General features: G+C 41.3%; 1 protein-coding gene and 1 long non-coding RNA gene across 6 annotated transcripts in view; one reads left to right on the top strand and one right to left on the bottom strand.

Moving 5' to 3' along the window:
• The window catches only part of klhdc8a (kelch domain containing 8A), a 35,731-nt gene extending 25,987 nt beyond the window's left edge, over window positions 1-9,744 (top strand). For all 5 annotated transcript variants that reach the window (XM_038697750.1, XM_038697746.1, XM_038697747.1 and 2 more), the window contains 3 exons: window positions 7,177-7,278; window positions 7,548-7,696; window positions 9,044-9,744. In XM_038697750.1, coding sequence (XP_038553678.1) covers window positions 7,177-7,278; window positions 7,548-7,696; window positions 9,044-9,097 — 305 coding nt within the window. In that variant the 3' untranslated portion in view covers window positions 9,098-9,744. The remainder of the gene's footprint in view (window positions 1-7,176; window positions 7,279-7,547; window positions 7,697-9,043) is intronic.
• Window positions 9,745-17,134: 7,390 nt separating this feature from the next.
• LOC119886571 lies at window positions 17,135-19,528 on the bottom strand. Its single transcript, XR_005441515.1, has 3 exons — window positions 19,460-19,528; window positions 18,052-18,340; window positions 17,135-17,901 (listed from the first exon to the last, which is right to left on the bottom strand). It is a non-coding gene; the product is annotated as an uncharacterized LOC119886571 (long non-coding RNA).
• Window positions 19,529-20,140: the final 612 nt, after the last annotated feature.

Raw genomic sequence — 20,140 nt, 5'->3', positions numbered from 1 at the left:
GCAGATAATTTAGGACTTACTTGGCCAGGTTTTGAGGTGTCTGGAACGTCTGCCTCCACCACAGTGCTGTAAGCTCCACTCTATTATATTTGTGGTGGAGACAGAAGTCTCATAACTTGGACCACTAAAATCAAAGCTATCTGCACGACTGGACACTGCCCGTTTCCAGGGGTCCTGGGACTATTTTAAGAACTCAGGACTCAAACATGTGTTACAATGGAAGGAACCAGAGTCTGAATTCAGTTCTTCTACCATACCCTGCTCTGGGGTTGGTACTATCTAATGGTGAACACCACTCACTGATCACAAACAAACCTGGAGGTTGGGGAAAAAAAGGAGGAAAAACCCATGACCTCATGTGTCTTACTTATGGATGGAATTATAGTGAAAATAAATGATTCCTCTTCGTGCTGGGGATCCCCTGGCACCCCCTCAAGGATCCCTGGGGGTACCCAGACCCCACTTTGACAGGCATGATGTAGGGCACCCGCTATGTTGTCTGAGAGATGGAAACCGGGGAAAAGACATCTACCATTCCATCAACCAATCCAAAAGTTTCTGTTATTGATACTAATAGCATGATGGATTCTACTGCATTTACTGCATCCAACAAAAACTCTTTCATCAGAGGCTTCAGGCATCAGTAAGGAAAACCACAAATGATGCAGTCCCCCTGGGGCCAACTAGTAAAAATTGTATTCCATGTTGTCTGTATTTGATTTATATCCTGCTTGAGATGCTAAAAACTACCCAAGAGACTTGAAAGCAGATGGGATGGAGCAGAATTGACGATAGAGTCAATGTGGTCTTGTTTTAGCCGTGACTGTAGGCCAGTATGTAATTACTAAAAATGGCAGTGTAATGGTGAGATTCTGTTGAAAAGCATCGTCTGTGTGGTCGGCAGAGATTTCACACTTGACAGACAGACTCGAGAATCAAAGACTGAGAACCAATCACAATCCTTTTCTAGTTTTAATCACAAGGAGACAATTACAGAGGAGAGCTGTGGACCAAGTTACTCCCACACAGACTCAAAAGCCCAGTCTTTGGGGAATCGGATCTCCTGTATTCTCTCTCTGTCTCTATTCTTCCTCTCTGTATTTTCTCTGTCTCTCCATCTCTTTATTCTCCTCCGCCGTCTCCCTCCAGAGTAGAATAATGCATGCTGGTGTTTTCTCTGCATCCTACAAAGAAGATTTTGTCGCAGACTTGTGTAATCCCTCCAAAGCAAATAGGAATAGGGTCTGCAGTGGAAACTCAGTCTGAGAGGATTGGACCATAAGTCTAGTGTTGACACAACTGTAATTTAAAGAGGGAAATCCAGCCTGGAACACTAAGCACTAATTCCGAGTCTTGTAGCTTGCATTCTGCATCCACTTTGTAGGTTGATGTTGTATTTTCCATTGCTTGATATGTGGAAAAGAGGAGCTGGACCATATGGAGCAGCAGGGAGTTATCTCAAAGGTAGAGGAGCCCACTGAATGGTGTGCACCTATGGTGGTAGTGCCGAAACGCACGGGCAAGGTGAGAATACGCACCGATCTCACAGAGCTGAACAAATCAGTTATAAGAGAGAAGCACCCCCTCCCCTCAGTTGAACACACCTTAGGACAGCTTGCTGGGGCCAAAGTGTTTTCAAAGATAGATGTCAACGCAGGATTTTGGCAGATTCCACTGTCCAAGGAATCATCTCGGCTAACCACTTTCTTAACTTCGTTCGGGCGATATTGTTACAATCGCCACACAGACGGACACGATGAGAGACTGTGGAAAGTACTGTCCCGACTGCAAAGGTGGGAGTGACCCTTAACGACAAGTGTGAGTTTTCCAAGGACAGGATCACGTTCCTGGGGCAGGTCATTGAGGCATCGGGACTGTTTGGCAGCAGGATAGTCATCCCAGCATCACTCAGGGCACATCCTGTCCAAGCTGCACGAGGGCCAACTGGGAATAACAAAATGCAGAGAGCGAGCTAAACATTCAGTGTGGTGGCCAGGCCTCAGCAGAAAGCTGACACAAATGATAGAGAAATGTGATGTGTGGAGCCGTGAGAGAATACATCTCAGAGAAACGATGATGCCTGCTGAGCTCCCGCCAAGACCATGGTCTACTGTAGAAGCAGATTTGTTCCAGATAGAAAACATACCTATACTATATACTATACCTGGTCATTGTGGTCTATTTCTCAAGATATTTTGAAGTGGCCAAAATGACATCCACAACACCTGGAGCTGTGATCTATCGTTACTCGTCATAGTATAGCTGAAGTGGTCCACTCAGACAATGGCCCACAGTTTGCATCCGAGACCTTCAGAAAGTTCACACAGGACTGGGGCTTTAGTCATGTGACATCCAGTACCCATTTCCTACAAAAGTCTCCTCAAGACATCCAGCCACCCTTAGCTCGCCCTGATGGCCTATCAAGCTGCTCCCTTGGCAAATGGATACAATCCCACTGTGCTTCTGATGGGAAAATAAGGAAAATAAGAACACCAGTTCCTGTCATTCCATCCAAGCTCAGCCCAGGGAGCGCAGACATAGATAACTTGAAAAGGACAGAATGAACGTACAGACAAAAACTGCGACAGAACTATGACCGAAGACACAGATTACGCGACATGCCATACCTTCACCCCGGTGATCATGTGTGGGTCAAAGATACAGTGGAAAGAGGCACTGTGGTGTCTACTGCCGGCACGCCAAGGTCCTACATCATTGAGAAGCCCGGGGGTACTCTGCGAAGAAACAGATACCATCTTTCCCCAACCCCTGTGGCTCCTGAAAAACCTGCCAACTCAACTGAGCCAGCACAAGAGAGCACTGTTCCTGACGCCAGTCAGCAGACTCCAGCGTGTGAGAGACGTTTCCCAGCCCGAATAAGGAATCCTCCATCTTACCTTAGAAATGACACCTGTTGAGTTGATGGAGGAGGGCAGTGAGTAGTTGATTGTTGCCAGCTTTTGTTGTTATTAGAAGCCAATTAAGTTTTTCAGAAGCACATGTTCAAAGTGTTTTATAGCTGAACAGAATGGCAAAAGTTGAGAAGCCATAATTATGTGTTATCACTGTTACTGATCTTGATAACATTTTAATGATGGAATGGATTATATTTTGCAGTATAAGAAGTAATCTGAAGAGCCTTCTGTTACAGTTAGAAATTCTCTTAATGTTCATTCCTGCATCTGCACAGGGAATATCCTGTTTAGAAAGGGGGATATAGTATCAGATTGACTACTCAGATAGGAACCTTGTGCAGTTGGCTGATTCGGGGGGGGGTCAATAAAGCCGTGGGATCAACCGACATGCTGCTGTGGACTTTCAGTAGAGCCTCCTATTAAGATTTTGTAATTTTGTACTTGTGAAAATGTTTTGTAGCTGTGTGGAAATGTTTGAATGTGTATCTGAATATCAGAAAAACCCAAAGTTTACAGGTACGGATAAATTCTAAAGCTACAAAACAAACCTACAGTTACAAGTACTTTTGTCCCACATTTGACACATACTACTGAATGACCAATGGGGATGCTCTGATTAACATGTTATTTGACTATCCAATCAGGAATATCAGTTCACCATACAATCACGGATTCTGGGGGGCGGGCCATATTGTCTGCCACGGGAAATTTCACATGCCATCGCCATTGCTGTTTACATTCTGCCCTCTGCCAACCTGACGTCGGAGTGTGACGTCACCCACACCGCCATTGCTGAACTCCAGACTCAACACCCGAGTGCCCTCATAGTGATCTCGGGTGACTTCAACCACGTCACCATGACCACCACACTAACCAACTTCACCCAGTATGTGAGCTGCCATACTAGAGAGGACATAGATGGGCTTAGTGAGTGCTCAGATTACATCAACTTCTGTGTGGACTGAACTGTCCCAGCAAAGAGGAGGGCTTTCAGAGATGGGAATAAGGAAGAGGTGAGGGCCATTCAGGAGTACCTGAAGGTGAAGATCAGGGAGGCTAAGGAGGAGTACAGGAGGAAGCTGGAGCGGAAACTCTAGAAGAACAACATGAGGGAGGTCTGGAGCGGCGTGAGAAACATCATTGGCTTCAGACCGACTGGCAGCAGAGGAGTTGAAGGCATCTTGGACAGGGCCAACAAACTTAATCTGTTCCTTAACAGATTTGATGCCATTGCTCCTGCCCATCCCCCCACTAACTCAGCTGCTGTCTCACCTCCCTACTCCCCCTTCCTCCGGCTCTCAGGTTATCAGCTCTCTCCAGCGCTTTGAGTGGTTGAAAAGACTAGAAAGGCGCTATACAAGTACAGAGCATTTATATTTACATTTACAAGCCGGCAAGCACTGTGAGGGGAAGTCATTCCTGCCTGTGGCCATCAAACTTTATAACTCCTCCCTCTAAGTGTCTGACACACGGACACTTAGTTAGTTTTTAAACTGGACCATGTTATCTATTTTTGTGTAATATTATCTGTTTAATAATTAATGTGCAATATTCTCTGCTGCTATTTATTCACTAGTACTTTTTTGTTCACCAGAATAATTCTCTAATAATGTAAATATTGTACATATTACTATTTCTATTCCTTATGCCTTGACATGTGTGCAATTGTGACAAAGAATTTCCCCTCAGGGATCAATAAAGTATTTCTGATTCTGATACAGTAAACAATAGTTAAAAGTTATGTTTGCTTCCAAAAATGAAATGATACCACAGCCACACATGGAAAGCATTTAAACAATTCAATTTAAATTGATTAACAGGCAGAACAAACAATAATAGGTGGGTGTTAAAGAATGTGTGTGGCGATGGAGCAAGACACTTAACCCATCGTTACTCCAGAGGCGTGTGACCTCTGACAGGTATAGCAATTGTAAGTTGCTTTGGATAAAAGTGTTGAATAAATGTATTTGTATTTTACTTGTTTATTTTACAGGCCTGTCTTCAAGAACCTGTATGATTGCTTCTTAAAACATTTTGTAGATTCTTGAGCTATTGAGCTATAAAGCACGGCAAACAGTTCCAGAGAGAGGAAGGTCTATACATTACTGTCACACGCTTTAATACTACAGACACATATCATTCAGCATATAACATAATTGCTGGAACAGGAGGAGAGAACAGAGTAGACAGCCAGCTGTGCTCTCCTTCTCTTCTCTTTAGTGGCATTTACCGGGCCGGAAAGGAAAGCGCAGCTCTTCATTACAAACTGCTGCAACGTGCAGGAAGGCTTGCCATCTGGCTGCTTAACTCTTTTATTCTCTCTGCCTCTTTCAGAGAAAGATGGAAAATAAACAAGAAAGAGGGAGAAATAGCAAGGTAAAAGAAACAGAGGAAGAGAATGAAAACCGAATAAGAAGACAGTGAGAGAGAGAGAATGAGGAAGAGTGATAGAAGAGAGAAAATGTAAAAATAAGTATGAGAAAGGTCCAGAAAACAGAGAGACAAAGATAACGAGCTGGTCCAGGACATTGTTTTTTCCCTTTTTGTTCTGTCTCTATCCTTTGTTCCACTCCTCTCTTTCCCTTGCTCCCTAATGAAGTTATCTTTCTTCCTCTGTCACGATTCCCTCCAGTCTGGGTTTCCTTCAGATAAACAAAAAAGATAAAAAAAGATTTGGCAGCAACAGAACCTAAAAGTAAAACCAAAACCAGAATCTGCTGGGGAAACAGACACATTGTTTGATGGCTATGTTTTCATTTCTTCTACTTTTTATCATCTGGAGTGCTTCAGCTCACCTCTCCTCCAACCTTTGTAGAAAATTGTCTTCATTGTCATTCCTCAGTGTCATGTCATTAGGGAGGTTAAATGAAAATTGGAAATGTCTTCCACACCTGCGGCCTGACTAGTTTTTAATGTTGTTTCCAATATTTTGGGATTAAAGCTGCTAATAGCTATTTTGGTGGAGGTACTTGCTCACTGCTGCACCTGCGTGCGCCTGGGTTACAAAGTAATCCACCGGGAATGTGTGCTCACATGTGGTTAATTGACCAACGCAGCGCCTTCATAGACGTTGAGAAAGTTTAGCTAGTTTCAACGGCAGACAACCCTGCATTGTTTTTCCATTCAATGTGAAGCAAAATAACAACGTACTAGAGTAAAATTTGCTTGGACTGTAAGAACAAGTCCTGCTTGGAACACCTTACCTTAAACATGCACTAACAACTGAGCTAGCTGTGCTGACAGGTTAGTTGCTCTGTCATTAGCTTGTGAACACACATCTGCCCATTTCAGATGTCAGTGCTTCCCCTATATGCATTCAGCAGTGGTGCACCGCCGCTGCTGAATTTCCCACGATAGTTAAACTATGCGCTACAGATGTTTTCACTCGCACACTGTGGGAGCATGGCAACACTCAATGCTTGGCTAGCTTCCTCTCAAGGAAAATATTCTGGCAGTAAATGTACGGTGTTGGTTACAGTGTTTCGGCTTCTCAAGACCAAGAAAAGTCTGTTGTTTCCCACCTGCTGAAAAAGTGAAACCTGTTAGCGCTAAGTTAGCTAACATCTCCCCTCCCCTTCAGACTGAGCTGAGCAGGAAAGCTTCAACAGCAGGCTGCGTCTTTTGGCTGCTATGTAAGTTAACATTAGCTCAATAGAAAGTAACAGGTAGCTGTATTTTATTACTAATGAGGAGACGTTTCTTTTTGGATTTTAATGTGCAAATAAAATGCACCTCAGAAGGGAGGAGGTTTCTCATGTTGCACACAAAAGGCAAACACAAACAATCGTATCTATAAAGATTCTGAGGTCATATTAATAAATGTTAAATCACTGTGGAGCATCATAACCAACCAAATAACTTTCCCCAAATCTAAAGGTTGTAGTTCCTCCAGTAGACTGATCTTTGGCTGTTGGTTATTTATTATCTGCTCTAGCTTTTCCAACTCTTTGTTCAGACATATGGTGAATATAATGGCCCAATGTGATGTGAAATTACATATTTGTCATTGAAAAACGTAAAATTTTCTTGGGGGAGGACCCCCATACACCCCACCACCCTGACCATGACCACCAACACCAAAACATTCAGCTAAAGCTCACATTAAACTGGGAAAACTATACTTTAAACTATTCTGACGTGCATCGCATGCTCATGGACACAAGAGCAATACTGCTGGGACATGCAAAAATATTGCTTCACCTCCGCTGCTATAACTCCATCCTAGGGGAAACACTGGATGTGGTTTCTTCTTCTTCTGCAGGCACCTGGTTGAAGTCGGAGGAAACGGTGGCGATGAAGACGAAGAGAGCTGACTTTGCTGCTGCTTTCCTGCGTGGCCGGATGGTGGTAGCAGGAGGACTTGGTAAGAGGGAGCATCGTAAACTAAACTTGGTTGCTGCTTTTACGCTGCACTTTCAATTGATTGAATGTTGCTGCAATTTGATTGGTTAAAGTAACCTAGCTAACCTTACCTAAGTGTTCACAAGACTGAATGAATGTGATAGCAAACTGAACCACACTCATCCATCTATTGTTAGTTTTCCTGTGAAATATGAGCTTCTACCTGAGAAGTAGCCTGTGTGCCAGTCAGAATACAGAAACAGCCTTGATTGGGCTGATATCTTTTCCAAGGTCATGAGCCTTCTGCGCTGGACACGGTCGAGGCCTTTCATCCTCAAAAGAAGAAGTGGGAGAGGTTGGCTGCCATGACCTTTCCCCGATGCTCCACCTCCTCCATCGTCATCAGAGATCGCCTCCTGGTGGTGGGAGGAGTCAACCAGGTATCCTGTACTGAGGCGGGGGGTGGGGTGGTTCCACACTTTATTCTTATTGTTGTATTCAGTCAATGATTAGGAAGGTCAACCTTGGACCACCCCCCACCCCCACGTTTGCTTTTTGTATTTTATCTAGTGCTGGGCAACAATCAAAATTTTTTATTTATTTATTTTTATTAATTGCATGGTTATGCGCAAAATTGAATAATGAATTCTAAAGTAGTGTATTGCGCACTTTTAATTTAAATGTACTGCTATAAACACAAAAGTGCAATAACATGTGGTTTGCAAACACTTTTAACAAATAAGGTGCTTTTTAACCAGCAGTATTCCCTTTACACGGTAGCAATAAAATATTTCTTGTAAATCTCAACTTAAACATTAATATGATCAACTCAAATATTAAACTGAAAATAATATAAAATATTATTTGCCACTGCCAGGGAATTACTTTTTATCTAGCGTGTTAAAACAAGTTAGAGTCCAGAGCCGCGATCAGAACAGGCACCTTCTGAGCAACAGGTTAACAGATATAAACCTGTTTTCTTGTTTTTGTTCTGAACAGGTATCAGCAGAAACATTTTTCTTTTATCAGAGAACAGAAACAGTCTATGTTCAGTAGCAAGTGTCCCTGTTACTGTGAGGTGAAGTGTCGCAGTTGTGCTCGCCTCACGCACACGCCCGCCTGGTGCCGAAGTTGAATTGTCTTGAACTTTTTGTAGGCTACGCAACGCACAGTACAAATCATTGGAAGAGAGATTGATCCTCGCTGTTTGTGACTTTCCAGAATCTATTACTGTTTACTAAATAAGAAATCAACGGGAGGGAAAACCAATTGCTCTTTGGGATACATAAAAGTTAAAATAAAGAAAGAGTTAAAAGCAAAGAGCCTGAAACCAAGGTCAAACGCTGACCCAGTTACTGAGCCATTGTGTCAGCACTTCTTCTAACCTGTACCACCTGGTGGCAACCAAAGCTACAGCAGCAGCAGCAGTGCATTTCTGGAAATTCAGATATGTGTTCAATAATCAACTGGCAGAAGATTTGGTAAAAAGTTGAAAGGAAATGAGGAGTTTAGACTGACTCAGCTGTTGCTGAATCCAAGCATGGGCCATACCCCTAACACCAAGAAACAGAAGAACAAAAGAGATACATAAACATCCATCAGGTGTGACGAATTAGACAGGAAACTGGTTATGTATCGTTTCTATGGTTACCAGCAGTTACCTGAGGGATGAGGTGTCCTGAAATGGAGTTTCAGTAAATACCTCCCAGTCAATTTTCATGTATTGAAGGTATCAGTTTTGAATGAACGTCCGACCTTTGACCGCCCATCTTTCCCTTTTACCCCAGGTTCCCAGCTCAGCTCATGAGATCCTGTATGTAAAGGAAGAAGAGTATCTGTAGCTGCAGGAACTGACATCAGATCAGTGATTCCACTCCCTTGTGGATTGTGACTGTGTGATGAAATGTAACAGATAACACTGCCCCCTGCTGGGCTTTCTGACACTGAGCCCCACATGTAAGCACGCACATGCACAATGGAGGAGCTGGCTCTTTCTTTATACCAAGTTGCGTTCCTTGATCCTTTCAGTATGTGACACTTCTGCGTTGTACGTTGTAGTGCATACATGGAGAATAAACTATTTTGTAGCGTATGTCTAGTAATTTAGACAGAAAATATGTGGAACATATCTTTGGTTATGTGTCTTTGTGTTTGTGTGGAGCTTGCTAGCAAGTGAGCATTTGTAGATTAAATTTTTTTATTAAGTTAGACAAAGTGACTGCAACATTTGTATATTTTTAACATCATCTAGCTACAGACTGGGTAATTTTAGGTTCATAAACTGTACTGTAACACGATTTGCACTACAGCAGTTAACACTGAGTTTGAGTAGATTTTTAGATCAAATATTTCTAGTGTAATTACACAGAGAATGCTGTACTTTCACTCTTCCATGCTGTAGCAGTGCATGTGTGTGGGTATGATAATAGATATGACTGAATATATTGCATAAAGGAAAAGACACTATTAAATGATACTGTTTAACTGATCACCAGACTGCTGTTGTAGACAAAGAAATGGATACAGTTTGTACACGTTATTCCTGCAGCAATACACCTTTTCTTTAGTGTTTCATTGTGCAACATGTGCTGTAATAATCATCAGTTAATAACACCTCACTCAGGTTGTGATGTTACAAATCTGTTGTGACTTCAGAGATAATCTACTGACTGATATTATGTTTGCTGTCATCATAATAGTCAAAGCCAAACTCTTGTCTCTTTGGCAAATTTCATTTCATCCTACAACGTGATCAGTCTTTGATCTGTGCGGCACCCTGTCATGTAATATGTTGAGGATATGAGCAGGCTTATTCAGTGGAATAAATGGATTTGTTGTTTATATTGCACCTATTTTCCACTAGATGGCAGAGATTACACATATGAATCCATGCAGTCTTCTCCAGAGTGAAGCAGTATAAATTCACAGTATATTATTACATATGCAGGTATGTTGTCAGATCATTAACTTAATTTCTCTTTCATGGAATGATATGTGTTCTTAAGCAAAATTAAAAAATGAATAAACTTTATGGATGTTTAATGAATATTACAAGCAATACGATCAATCCTTCGGTGACCAGTGTGACAGCTGACAGAGGAGTAAGCTGATGGCCTAGATTGTATTTCAGAGGTAAATTATGATTGAAACAGCAGGATTTTTATACATGCTAGCAAAATGATATGCCAGCATTACACTTTTTTATGGTAACGTTTCTTATGTGTGCTATTTAAAAAAATGTCTCAATCCGTTCAACTCGGTTAAAGTTCTCAAACACGGAAGGCTGCCTGGTTTGCTTTAATTGACAAAGTTTATTGCACAAATTCACCTCTTGATCTTTCTCTGTTATGGCTCTATAAAGCCCCGTGGAGCCACAACCAAATTCCAACGATTTTAATGTTTTGGTAATTTGGCTCCCGGTAGAATTCTGTCAGGGCTCTGGAGTGGACCCAGAACAACTGTCATCAGCTGTTGGCTGTAAACACTAGCAGGACTAAAGTTACAGTGCGGTTATGTTGAAACTATAACTTAGCACAACATAACTGCGCTGTAATAGCGTTATGCTTTATTAAATGTCACAAAATTATCAAAATATATATATATAATGTCAGTCCAGTGACTCAGTGACTGAGTCCTCTCATTCCCCGGTGCTGGCAGTTACTCAACCTGCCGAATGAAGACAGACTCCAAGGAGGACCCATGTGAGTGATGAACGATTAGTTCATTCCTGCTCTACAGTAGCCGAGATGTCACGTGACAAATGAACGACTCAAACCCAGAGACCCACAGTTGAGAGTCGTGAACTAATCAATACTGTTTCCTGTGCTGACGGAGCCCATGCAGCTGCTGTGTGACAAGTGAACAAATTACTCACTGAGACAACCCGTTCCTCCTGAGTCACATACAAGATTAGGTCAAATGAACAAAATGTTCTTTGAACGACACAACACTAATCAGAGATGGGCTGTGTTTGTAGAAAGTAGATACAGGGTCTGTGTGTGTTGATTCAAGGTTGCTAGATGATATTAATTGGACCCATGTGAGTGGTGAACAAATAGTTCATGTCTGCTCCACAGTAGCCGAACTGTCATGTGACAAATAAACAACTCATACCCGGAGACCCACAGTTGAGAGTCGTGAACTAATCAATTCTGTTTCCTGTGCTGATGGAGCCCATGCAGCTGCCGTGTGACAAGTGAACGTAAGAGTCCAAGACTATTCAGACTACTCGTTCCTCCTGAGTCATATGCAAGATTAGATCATATGAACGAAATGTTCTTTGAACAACACAACATTACACCTTTCGACAAGTTATGGCCAAGAAAGCATGCCTAAGGTAAGACATAAGCTAGCTTACAATGTTAACTGTCCTGTCAGAAACAGTAATGTTGCCAATTTTATAACTTAGCCCAAAGTTAGTAACCAAAACGTTGCCTAAGCTAATTGTTAGTTTATGGAGACCAGTGGCAGCAACCTGGATGTAATGTAGACTAACGTTAACAGGATAAAATATATTGGGATCTTTCTCTTGTTGCAGTAGACAAATGCATTTTATCTATACAATATGTAAGCTAATTCCAGCAGGAGCTAGCTCCTCTCTGCTATCTTTAACAGAAATTAGCCTGACCTCCATTTTACAAGTTGAATACGATGCTGATAAATGAATAAGGCACGTTATATGTTTTAAACAATCATGGCCAGAAAACCGTTTTTAACTTAATAATACCATATTGGTCCGAATATATTTCTCCCCCCCTAAAAATATGTCTAAAAAAGTGGTGTCGTCTAGACAGATGACGCATAATAAGGTAGGTTACCGGTATTTGTATAGCGAGCGTTTTAACATAAATGAGCCACCATTGTCACCTGGTTTGTTTGTCATTCTGTTTACTGTGCATCTATAATGGTTATAATAACATATATGGCGCCGTTTCCAATTCTACCTTTATCTATCACTGAACTTAGGTGAATTCACAAACCAGTTTGTTGAGCAGTTTAATTTGTAATTCAAAACGCTTACACGTATGCATTGTAGTGATCTCTCTCAAAAAAGAGGCATCCTTAAGTGCGTTGTCACCTAAAATCCCATTTCATAATAAAAGTATCTTCACGTTACACGCTGCATTCTTTTTAAGCTGACAGTCATAGATGGAGGTCTATAAGGCAGCTGAAGGGAAGAAGAGGGCAAGGCTTAGACATGCTGCTTAACAGAGAAAGTGGTTCCTTGAGACTCTCGCTTGTGTATCCTTCTCACGTCTTTCACGCCTGATCAGTTTGCATGTCTGATCATTACTAAAGATGTACAGCACATGTACGCATGATCTTTAAAGTGAACAGACTTTAGTGAGTCACCATCGTGACACATCAGTACCTTTAGTAGTGGAGCTTCTCTCACTGACGAATAAAGCACTGTTGTCCAGTCAGACGTAATCCACAGTAGGTTACTTCCTCATTAAAAGGCCACACATGCCACATAGACAGTCACAGTGTCATAATTATGTGGCTGAGCTGGTAACCTTGCAAACAGTGCTTGAAGAGGTCCAGTCTTGTAGGGAACCACCCTTAACACTGAGCTAATGAAAGTCAGAAACAGCCTGGGAACAAACTGGTCACATAGTTAGTAAAGCATTTGTATTTTCCCCTCAACGTTTTACTGGAAATGTTCATACACATCAAACATACATGTTTTCTACCCGCCTGCTGTGCAGCAACTTGGAAATCTGTCAGACACAAGAACTTTATTTTGAAATTTGCCTTGTCATATCTACGGATCTCTGCCGAGGCTTAAAAGCTGTAAGTCAAAAGGCACTAAAGGATCCTTGACCATCACAAGTGATGAATGCAGTAATGTGTATAATGTAATACAGCAGTAACCGCTGCACTCAGTGACTCAGCCAGCTTTAGTAATGTTTGCCAAGGCTTGTTAGCTGATGCTTATTCACTGCTTACTCTACATCCACACTGATTTCTTCTGTGAGGTTTTTCCTGCTGCCCTCCAAGGATCGAAATTTGCTCTAATAATGACTCATGCCCACGCACACACACACATTTTAGACATCATCCAGTCTAAATGTGTTGATTGCACTCACGTGAGTCAACTGCATGTTTGTGGCTACTGAACTTCTTTCTCTCTGTGTTTTTTCCAGATTTACTCAGTAATTGCCCTGCAAGCAGCAGACAGACACAGTCGGGGGCAGTTATTAGCCTCTCATGTAACAGGGGGATAATCAGTACCACTATTACACAAAGAAAGTAAATGGAAAAATGGTGACTGGAAAGAGAAAGGTCACATTTCCTTTCAATGATGAGGCCTATAATCAAATATTTGTACTGCACAGTAAAGAACATTGAGGTGATCAGGGTACCTACTCCAAATATCAGTAATATTCAGAACCCCTCTTCATGTTCAAAGAAGTTATATCATTCCTAGTAAATTAAAAGGCTCAAAATGTTTTTCCCGCCTGGTGACAGCTCTATTGTTTGTGGGTTATTGGCAGAATGTCTTGGTTGCAGGTCTTTTCTTGGACACCTCGGCCTCTACATGCTGCAGTCTCTGCTTCAGGAATGAATCACACCGGCACAGAGTCGTGAATCATGGGGACCCTGTCTGGTTGATGGCAAATGGGTCATATTTGATCTGAACACAAGGTTTCCAACCATGTTGCATAATGTGTGAGAACAAGTGTATTTGTACTTCAGATACTTCTATAGCAGGAAAGTCCCAGAGTGTGTGGAGTGTGTTTGTCAGAGGATGAGTGCATGGTGGTGGTCGTAAGGGCACTGGAGGGTAGTCTGGTCAAAGTGCATGATGAATGCTGCTCTAACGTGACATTGTACTCATACGATTTATAATGAAGAGCTAAGCAAAAATTATATTTTACAAAGCAAAAGTAAAACTATAAAACACTACTAATCTGGTGAAATTATTATTACATTATCTTTTCAGTTAATTTACAATGAATACATCCCCCAGAGCTTCCCATCACAGCAGGTTTACAGAAGCCATAAGTTCAATGTCACAAATGCAGGTGGAGGACACAGCTGATTCTAGGGTCACAGGTCAGGACATCCACTTTCACCTGCACTCTGTGATCCCACACGATCACCTTTCTGGCCCCCTTGTTAGCTGCTAAGCTATTTGTGACATCCTGAGAGCACAGCAAGCTAAGTCTCATATGACATTGGTGGAAGAAGAAATTAGAATCTTTACTCAAGTACATGTTGCAGTACTAGACTGTAAAAATTCTCCATTCCAAGTGAAAGTCCTGCATTCACTTAAGTATTACCAACAAAGTGTATTTAAAGTATTAAAAGTGAAGCTACTCGTGTATAAAAATTGCCTATGTGAGAGTATAAACTGACACATTACAGCAGGAGTTTGACGTTTTGGGAAATATGCTTAGTGTTAGATAAGAAGACTGAGAAACAGTAAATAAGTAAATGTGAGGTTACTGCTAGGTTAGCTTAGCTTAGCATATAGACTGGAAACAACACACCATGTTGATGGTGAATGCAGGTCAGGGGCTGCAGACTTCTTACCTTCATTGAATGAAATACACTAGTCCGGTATATGACCCCCCCATAAACCACCACATCTCATTTTTACACCTTGAATTTTATATGAAATCAGTGATCAGTGAGCTTGTGGAATTTGTTAACTTCAGACGGAGCCAGGCTAGCTGTTTCACCCTTGTTCCAGGTGTGAGAATGATATCAATTTGATATCGAGCATTTTAAATTATATATTATTCCTCTGAAATGTGGTAAACTGGAAGGTTTTTTTATTCTCAAAAACGTTCTTTGTTATTAGTGTGTGTATACTTATTTACTTTCCCCTACTGGCATATGAAGAATTTAGCAATATGCTGTATTCTCATAATTATTATTATTATCAAGAAGGAAAACCGCATTTCTTGTACAGTAGACACCAGTCTGACTAAAAACAGTTGCTGGGGTGCAAGAACTTCTGTTGGAGAAAAATGGATGAGCCTCAGGGAAGACATGCACACACACATCCACAAAGATAAATAAAGTAGTCATGGATGCACAGACATGACGTCCAACTTACTCAAGTTACTTCATTAAACAGGCTGTGGGTACTACTGTGCTACTACGTAAAACCAATATAATGGATTACCTAACTAATACCAGCTCTGCCATTGGTGATTGCCTAACAGTAAATATTCTGGCAGATTAGTAAACATTTTCAGTTTGCTGTGGTAATAAACTTCATTAAACAGGCTGTGGGTACTACTGTGCTACTACGTAAAACCAATGTAATGGATTACCTAACTCAAGCAAGTTCTTGCATATTGATTTTCTTGTTGTAATCTAATTATTGAAAACCAATAGTGTAATTAATCTAAACATGAAAGCATACTTTGGCAAAACGTCAGCAGTATTGAAGTATACAACATTTACAGCGATTGGGCAATAGGCAAAAACACATGGTCCTTTAAGATAAGGCACCCCTCTCGTCTCTGACCTGAAACTATACTATCCATTTTCCATAATGTGATGATGTGTTTTGCTTATTGGCTGAACCATGTGCTGCCCACAGGAGATTACTCTTCACACACACACACACACAGTCTTGTGGCACTATCTTTGTAGGGACCTGTTATTGACATCCCTAGACCTTTACAATAAAAAAATAAAATTGTGTTTTCATTTGCTTTCAAGCTGTTGATAAATTACGTGAAGACTGTTACATAGAAAAGATATAAATTCAGGTATTATGCAAATTAGCGACAACAGGCATAAACGAGAAACCAGGGCTTGCAAAAGGTTCCTAGGTACGTATCGAATAGACACTTGGGTGAATCCATGAGCTATCTTGGCTTGCAGTCTGAAAGGAAGAGGTATGATGCGAATTCGCAACAATCGGCGTCAAGGGGTTAACCATCACAACTACATGCCTAACCCTACCCCTTCTCCCAACCTTAACCAAATTCTAACCTGAACCCTAAAACCAAGCCTTGACCCTCAGACAGCCCTTTAAACTTGTAATGTCTAGCATTTTGGTCCCCGCAAAGCTGTTGGACACCCTGCAAGTACAGTGGAATCCTGGTTTTTGGATCCCACGAATATAGTAAAACAAGTTTACACACATACACACACACACACACACCCCTACTGGTAAACATGTGAGGACAGAGCAGTTAATGGGTTTGTTATTCTCTAAAACCTCACAAGTTTAATTTTCTTCCATTTACCGCAAGTTCTGGCATCGTCACACTGGTTCTTCCGTGACAAAAATCTCACAGGTCAGGACATCCCCTTTCACCTGCACACTGTGATCCCACACGATCACCTTTCTGGCCCCCTTGTTAGCTGCTAAGCTATTTGTGCTGTAAGAACCTATGCTGTAGTGAAATGGCTAAAAAGACAAACATTTTTTGAAAGTACAGGAACGGTAAAATGGCACTTGTCTTTCTGTTGTTTTTTTTTTATCTCTTTTTAGTTTTGACAAAGTAGTACTGCATCTCTGTGATTCAAATATAATTAATGCAGACATTATAAATGTTAAAATTCTGATTATGAGAAAAACAAACCAAAACAAGACTTGTCAGCCAGAATCCCTAATCACATTTATTCATTTAGCTGACACTTTCATCCAAAGCAACTGAAAATTGCTATATATGTCAGATGTAATATATGTCAAAAATAATCAAAAGGAAAAGCAGCGTGTTTACATGAAATAAGGAAAAGTTGCCAATTACATTTCCGTCAATGTACTAGCTGTACTTGAATAAACTGTTGGGGAGTGTAATTTAAAACAAAACATCATCTTTTTCAAACTCGTCATATGTTTTGTGTGTAATAAGCTTAATTTGTAAAGTAACTGAAGCTGTCAGATAAATGTAGTGAAGGAAAAAGGACAATATCTCCCTCTGAGATGTGGTGGAGTAGAAGTAGAAAGTGACATGAAAAGAAAATACTCAAGTACAAATACAGTACACAGTACTTGAGTAAATATACAGTCCACCACACTCAGCTTTACTTACTTATGCCTGGACAGGCCACCAGTCAGTCATAGGGCTGAACCATACAGACTCACATTCACACCTACAGGCCTGCAGTAGCCCAGTGCAACCACTGCACCGCTAATAATCATTTCATACCGAAATATATCCAAACAATACTGAGAAACCTCAGTGATCTGTAGGATGACACTGTAATACCAGCTCTGCCATTGGTGATTGCCTAACAGTAAATATTCTGGCAGATTAGTAAACATTTTCAGTTTGCTGTGGTAATAAACTTCATTAAACAGGCTGTGGGTACTACTGTGCTACTACGTAAAACCAATGTAATGGATTACCTAACTCAAGCAAGTTCTTGCATATTGATTTTGTTGTTGTAATCTAATTATTGAAAACCAATAGTGTAATTAATCTAAACACGATAGCATACCTTGGCATACCGAAATATACCCAAACAATACTGAGAAACCTCAGTGATCTGTAGGATGACACTGTAATACCAGCTCTGCCATTGGTGATTGCCTAACAGTAAATATTCTGGCAGATTAGGCCGCAAATGGTAGTGCTAGCTTGGCTCCCTGGCTTGCAGGTCATAACGGCCCCTTTGTTTGACGTGTTCTTGCTCCGTCTGACTTCTTGTTGGTGATTTGTCTCCAGATCTAAGGAATGAACTTGTTGATTAGAATGTTAATATTGCTGATTTGAAAGATGATCAAAACTATAAAATTAAGACCCAAGTGTCAAAAAACAGCGATGTCTGTTAAGTTAGTGTATCTGCGACTGGATGGTGTTAGTGACAGCACACTCACAAGGGGAAGAAGAGAACATTCAGTTTTCAGCTTCTTCTCTGTGTGTAGAGGAGGGAGGTTGGATGGGATGGTAGAGAGAGCGGGGGAGTGTGCTCAGTGGACAGCCATTCATCCTGAGCTGGGGGAAGGTTTCCAAATCTCCCCCCTGACATTCTTCTGGGCTCAAAGAAACCCCGGGACAGAAGTGGCCCAAAACTGGCACAGACCGCCTCGATGTTGCCAGGGACAGCCACTGCCGAGGCGTTGCTGGGACCCAACGCTGTTTTGTCTTCCGTTCTCACCTCACTTCCTGGTTTGGAAAAGGAGGCTGGAGGATCATTAACCACCAGAAAGACAGCATACTACACCGTGTGTCCACACATAAGCAGGAAGGCTGTAGGCCCCAATCTGCTACCCTGAAATGTTGTGCATATGAACTTGCCCCTATTTTTACTGATATTGTGAACTGGTGCCTTGCACAGCAGAAGATCTTAGCATGTTTTAAGTCTGATGTGCTAATACCTGTGCCTAGGAAACCTAACCCACGCTGTCTGAATGACTACAGACCTGTCACTTTGTCTGTTATCATGAAAAGGCCAGGGGTCTCATTGATAAACGGTGTATATGTACAAAACAGGGCTGGAAATGTGCATACGCCACATCCCTAGCAAAGGTTGTGATCTATAAAAAACAAACTTGAGGGGAAAATGTGTATCCTGTAAGTAAACTCTGAACCATGCATACACACATAAAGAGCAGAAATGAGAAACGGCGACTCACATGGCAGAAGGATGAAACTGTTTGAAATGAATAAGCCTACTATTGTGTAAAATAAATCGGAATATTACCTGAGTATTGTAGGCTTAAAGCCTTTCTGAATAAACAAACACCCCTTTGATTGACTTTCCCTGAAATGCGCAAAAAAAATAAAACAATTTAAGATAATTTACAGCGCACAAAAAGAACCATGAGTGAGCATAATAAACACAAACAAAGATTCTCTTTCTGCAAAAGAACACCTCATATGTTGTACAGTTTAATCAGGAATCATATTAATTAATACTTGCATACATTGAAATTTATTCTCATAAATAAGGAGAACAGGAGGACAAATTATATTTAAATTGATGCCGTTTTCAATGCCTCAGTCGAGCAAACAGGAGAGCATAGTTTCATGTGTTGTTCTCACATGTTCGTTTCCTAATCAAGCCAAACGCTATGCACCAGCGTGTGGATGTGATGCGCGCTGCTTGTAAAAACACATGATGGAAATATAACACTATGTCATTTACAACAAGTTACAGACTATTTCTTTTAACTCATCAGCAGCCTTGTTAAGTGAGTGGACTGTAGCCTAAATAAATGTTCAAACACAAGCGGAATGCATTTGGTTTACTCTCTTTTCAAATGGTGGAATCCAAATTAGTACCTGGATCATCCCGTCTGTGTGTCCCCCTCCGGTCAGTGACGTCACTACTCAGGAGGGATGCACCTTCCTGCAGATCGGTTATAAAGGGAGTGTGCGTAAGCGTTGCATGAAAGTGCATTTTTTACCCACCAAACAACTTTAGCTTCACCAAAATGAACGTTAGTGTCACACTGAGTTAAATTTCATTTTGTAGCTTCAGAATTTGTCTCCTTTTCTTTCTGCAGTCAGTGCGTATTAATATTAATGAGGGGCGTTTCACTGACCATTTATAGGCAACTATGGGTGATTGAAGGGTCGGACATGGAGCTCCCTCACATACGCCACATTTCAAGATGATTGTATTTTATTAAAGGAACTTGCTTACAAGTGTGCGTACGCACGGTTTTATAAGTCTGAATATTTGTTGCCGTACGCCATTTTTGGCTTTTGGGCGCATGTACACTTTTAGTGAGGTTTCTATGCACAGTTTTATAAATGAGACCCCTGGTATGTAACTGTCTGCAGTGTGCTAGAGCCTTATCAGTTTGCATACAGAGCAAAAAGGTCTGTTGACGATGCCTGTATTCTATTTTTCAACACCCAGAGGCCACTGATACCTATGTGAGGGTTCTGTTTGTCGATTACAGTTCAGCTTTAAATACTGTTCTCTCCTCCTTCTTCATATGGGAGCTCAACAGTCCA

The sequence above is a fragment of the Micropterus salmoides genome, unplaced genomic scaffold (assembly GCF_014851395.1).
Source record: "Micropterus salmoides isolate LMB-PRFRI ecotype aquatic unplaced genomic scaffold, ASM1485139v1 Ms_hic_scaffold_4, whole genome shotgun sequence".
Taxonomy (NCBI): domain Eukaryota; kingdom Metazoa; phylum Chordata; class Actinopteri; order Centrarchiformes; family Centrarchidae; genus Micropterus; species Micropterus salmoides.
The sequence above is the reverse complement of the archived record's forward strand: the minus strand, read 5'-3'. Positions and strand labels throughout refer to the sequence as shown.